The following is a 4,734-nucleotide window of genomic DNA, read 5'->3' as shown; positions in this document are numbered from 1 at the left end:
ATATTAAGAGTGTACACGCTAATTAATATTATTTCCGTTATTAGACAGCTGGACATATCTATTTTTTAGGTGATTGTCGTTATTGTATTCATGAATACATGGCGCGAATACATTTGAATACATGCGCGTACAGCTGGACTGCCATAATTTTAGGCGCTTTTTGCTGTTGTATTCATGAATACAGCAGCGCAAATACATGTGAATACACTACAGTAACAACTAAATATTAGATATAGGAAGTAATTGTGTATATTATAGTTATAAGAGTTAATAGCCACTAAACAATAGTGGTTTCTAAAAACTCCTCGAAAAAAGGGGTCTTTTTTCACTTTTTTAGCCCGCGCCAGAAACTATTTACATTAGGTAGCTGAAAATTTTTATAATTTTTGTACAGAACACAGAATGTATATATATACTACATTTTTTCGGCTACTATTTTGAAAGTGGCTATACAGTGTCATTTTCTCAAAAAAAATAAAGCAATATAGAAATTACAACTCAAATCTTCATAATAAGATAAATCTACAAGTGCCAATGTTAGTGCTCTTGATCTCAGCATCATAGGCTTTTAAAGGGTTAAATTTCAGGAATCTCATAAACTGATCGCAGGAGGATATTGCATGTTGGATTCTTTTAATAAATTGTGTGTCTCATTATCAGACAGGTAAAAGCATATTTGAGAAAGAAAAACAATTCAGAAACACTGGATATAAACTGCTCAAAATGTACATACAACAAGTCAGTAAATGTTTCCTATTTTGTTTTTTCAAAGAGTAATCTCACTCAGTCTACATCATGTTCTTTCTCATGACTTTTGACCCCTGAGGTAAGTTCAGCTTCAAATGCCGCAGAAGGCAACCTCTCGTATACCCGGGAACCGACTGGTAGAAACTTAATCTTGCCCAGTTTAAGTGTTTGGCTAAGCTTCTCATAATTCCACCTCTGCTGAATATATACTACAACTGCAAGAACAACTGCAGCCACAGGTATTGCAATGTCCCCAAACTTGGTGTAAAAATCAAACCTGGGGTTGACAAACTCATATTCCTCAGAGAAGTAGGGATTAGGAACAGAAGATCTGATGTAATCATATACATGAGGCAGAAGTCTAACCGACGTAAGCCCAATATAGTATAGCTTTCTGAGTGGTTTGCAATGGATTTGCCAAACAAGGTTGCCTATTACTTGAGGAAGCAAAAAGAAATCTTGAATCAAACCCATATACTCCTCCAATTCAGTTTCCCATTCCCTCAACGTGTGGAAATTTCCAGTGGAATCTACGTAACGCTCAGCACGAAGAGGTTTCTGGCTTGTATTAAAGGAGTGGATGAACAGAACAATGGTATATCCAACAGCATGTATTATCAGTGTACTGAGAAGTACCCACTTATCACTTGGAACGCGATGTGATTCAAGAGGGTTCCTCGTCAGTAATCTGATACGGGATCTCCACACCTTTTGGCTGAGCCTCACTGTTACTAAAAAGGCAACAAGCACAAGAACCTTGACAGCGTAATCAATCAGACGGATCCACTGGCTGTTATCAAGATCGTAAGACGGAGTCTCATTGGTTTCAGCACCCATCATTTTGAACAAAGACTCTGCACCTGTGATCAAAGGAAGGCTGTAGCCAAGAGCTTGGACACCTAGCATCGCAAGCGAGACATAAGGTACTGATTCTGCATTATCTCTGATGTAAAATAGTTGGCTGGAAATGCAAAAAATTGCCACAGAGAGTGTCAAGATGCGGAGGATTCCCTCTACGCCCCTGCGCGAAAGAATTTCTTCTCGTTGCTTTCTGTACATAATGGGGATTGTTTGAAGGTTCACAGGATTAAAATAGAGTGGATCATCCTCATTCCTTTGACTAGATACGGAGATTTTAGCTGCTGGATTGACCAACCAACGAGCAGTGGTTGGTGGATATGATATAACCACCTCGATTAGACAATCCAATCCAGCCTCAAGGTCCATACTTTCTGATAAAATTTTCCAGGAGGCTCGAACATCCCTGCAACCAATGAGGTACATTTTTCCAACATGCGCATCATACAACCCCTCTATGAAAAGCAAAGAGATGTTGTTGTATGATGTTCCAGCGAGACTGAGTTGAGCAGAAATATTTAAGAGCAGCTGTTTCTCTGTGTATTCAGCTTTAGCATGATACGAGTTCTCTTTTTCACTGATTGAGCCATTTGTCAAAGGCCCAAACATTGGACCAAGAGACAGAATCTCCATCTCAATATCAAATCTTTGGTGAGCTGAATCAGGGATTTGATCCGCTACTGCTGATGTGTGAAGGCTTAGATCTTCAGAAATAATTGAAAGGCTGACTGTAAAAGAATCTGCATCTTCCAGTTTTGGGAACGTCAACAGCGATTTCTTAAACATTGAACCAAAGTTGAAGGGCTCATTTTTCTCAAGGACTGCAGCAGCTGCATCGAGTTTTGAGTACTTGTAGTATGGACGAGAAGCAGTGTATTGATCCCACAGTTCAACAGGGCGGATTAGTTTCTCAAATAATAAAGGGAAGTAAGGCCTACCACTTCCATCGATGCTGGAAAAATGGCCAGTGATTATGCTCCTCTGTGTTATGGAAAAAGAGAGCGGAACATACAAGCATATTCGAGAATCACAGGTGCTGCCTTGCGCACCAGCAAGTCCACGGCAACCAACCATACAAAGCTGTCCACTGGAAGATTTCCAGATTCCCTCAGCGGAAAGAGTCATGTTATTAAGTCCAGTCCTTTGTGCTGCGGTGAACTGATTCTCAAACGGAGACACCACTCTAAACATGGAAGAGACCCTTGTGAAAGTGTCATTATCTTTAAAAGAACTTTTATCACATCGAACATCCTGAAGGACAAGCTTGACATCTTTAAAACCTCCATCCGTGGCCTTTATCTCCTTATCTGATTTAAATGGACCCAGTTGACTGCAAAAATTATCCGTACCGTTGCATTTCCAGTTTGGAACAACTGTTAAGGCTTCTTGGTGAGTGAATCTCTGAAGAATATAACAGAAGTCAAGCCCTCTATATGTATTTATGTCAGTACTCAGACTATCTTTATACGGGTATGGATCACAAGCTTTTGACACAAACTTTTCCGAGCCAAATTCGTACTTAGAAGAAGTTCCTAGCCAAGAAGACATATGAACTTCATCAAAGTACTTAAAACTGGCTTTTGGGTTTAAGCTTTTCATGGTTCCAACAATAGCTCTATTTGTCAGTGTATTTGTTATAGGATAATGAAGCACGAGCAAAATTCGATCATCTTGCATAAGAGGTGGCTGATTAGTATAACCAGATTCCTTTACCCACTCCCATGGATCACTGGATTCTTGCTGACGAGAAGGCAACATGGTTGTCCCTAACAAACACATCACTCTTTCCCCTTGACTTTTCTTCGATTCAATGTATACTCCTTCAAACAACACAGAGAGCTGGGAATGACCGGGCCATATATCAAAATGAGGACTTCTTTCGTAGGGTTTACTCGAAAACAACCCATCTAGGGTGACACCAATCTGCAATATACCACTCACACTCACAGACTTCTTAGACCGATGAGTACGATCAACATCAGTAACCCAAAACGAAACTAAGTTCGACGGAGATCGAAGATCTAATGATTTGTTCAAATCTCTATCATCAAAGGGCATTAATGAAGCCCCACTGGACACTTGCCACCAATCTCCATTCAAAAAGGATAATTCTTGTTTTATGCTATAGATTCTGTTATCATCAGGTTTCATTTCAGAAGCAGAAGCTAAAACAAAAGCACATTCTTTCTTGACCTCATCAGTTCTTTCATATTTGTAAGTCATAGAAGTTCTAGTCCTAGGTCCTAACTCTCCATCTACTACTACATAAGAATCAACGAAACCTACTGACAGCAGCATCAACCAGATAATACCAGCCATTGTCCAATAAGAAGCAAAAAAAGACTTGACCCCCATTATAGTTAATACTGAATTGTAAACCACTCTTTAATCAAGATTACTCATACTCATAAAGAACCCACTATCAAAACACAAATACAAAATAGGGAAGTTAGCAAAATTAAGTCTTTGATCACAAAATTACTGAATCTTGACTAGGAAGCAGCAAATGAACTAACCTGGTAACTCAGTGGTTACTTAAAATCTTGATACATAGCAAGAAAAATGGAAATCAGAAGAGTATGATTTGAGATGGGATTGTGAAATAGATTAGTTGGGAAAAAACAATGGTGCTTTGATTTCTTATTTTGATTTTGAGTATTAGGGTAAGTAAGAGAGTAAGGTGTGAAGTTGAAGTCAAGGCAGCTGATGATGGTGACACTGGTGACTGGTGACTGGTGACCGGGATACCGGGTTAAGTCGAATCTATTTCGTACAAGCCGTGTCTCTAACTCATATAATCTGTGTCTTTTTTATTTTGCTCGGAAAAGAACAAAAATAGACCCTTAATTAATAAGCAGAGATCTGAGTTAATCAGTTTACTTAATTCTCAGTTAATTAAACCTCCTTAGCCCTTTTGGAGCTGGAAAGAAATGTGTGCGAATGTGACAATGAATCTTCTTACTAATTTATCAAACGAGAGAATTTTACTGAAGTGTCACCTAAGTATAACTTATTAAGTACTCCAAAACATTTGCATATTGATCATTGTTTATTTTCAGAGTATTTGTTTGATCATATGTTCAACTTAGAGCCCGTTTGGATTGGCTTTTCAGCAGAAATAGCTTTTAA

At 38.7% G+C, this 4,734-nt stretch overlaps 1 protein-coding gene across 1 annotated transcript; it reads right to left on the bottom strand.

Moving 5' to 3' along the window:
* LOC109223716 lies at window positions 614-4,344 on the bottom strand. Its single transcript, XM_019388127.1, has 2 exons — window positions 4,122-4,344; window positions 614-4,024 (listed from the first exon to the last, which is right to left on the bottom strand). The coding sequence occupies exon 2, from the start codon at window positions 3,958-3,960 to the stop codon at window positions 784-786; it is 3,177 nt and encodes a 1,058-aa protein (XP_019243672.1). The 5' UTR covers window positions 3,961-4,024; window positions 4,122-4,344; the 3' UTR covers window positions 614-783.

The sequence above is a fragment of the Nicotiana attenuata genome, chromosome 3, assembly GCF_001879085.1.
Source record: "Nicotiana attenuata strain UT chromosome 3, NIATTr2, whole genome shotgun sequence".
Taxonomy (NCBI): Eukaryota; Viridiplantae; Streptophyta; class Magnoliopsida; order Solanales; family Solanaceae; genus Nicotiana; species Nicotiana attenuata.
Note: the sequence above shows the minus strand (reverse complement) of the source record. Positions and strands in the feature narration are given on the sequence as shown.

Coding starts and splice junctions, on each gene's coding strand:
- LOC109223716 (XM_019388127.1), bottom strand. CDS start 3,960: ATGGGGGTCAAGTCTTTTTTTGCTTCTTATTGGACAATGGCTGGTATT.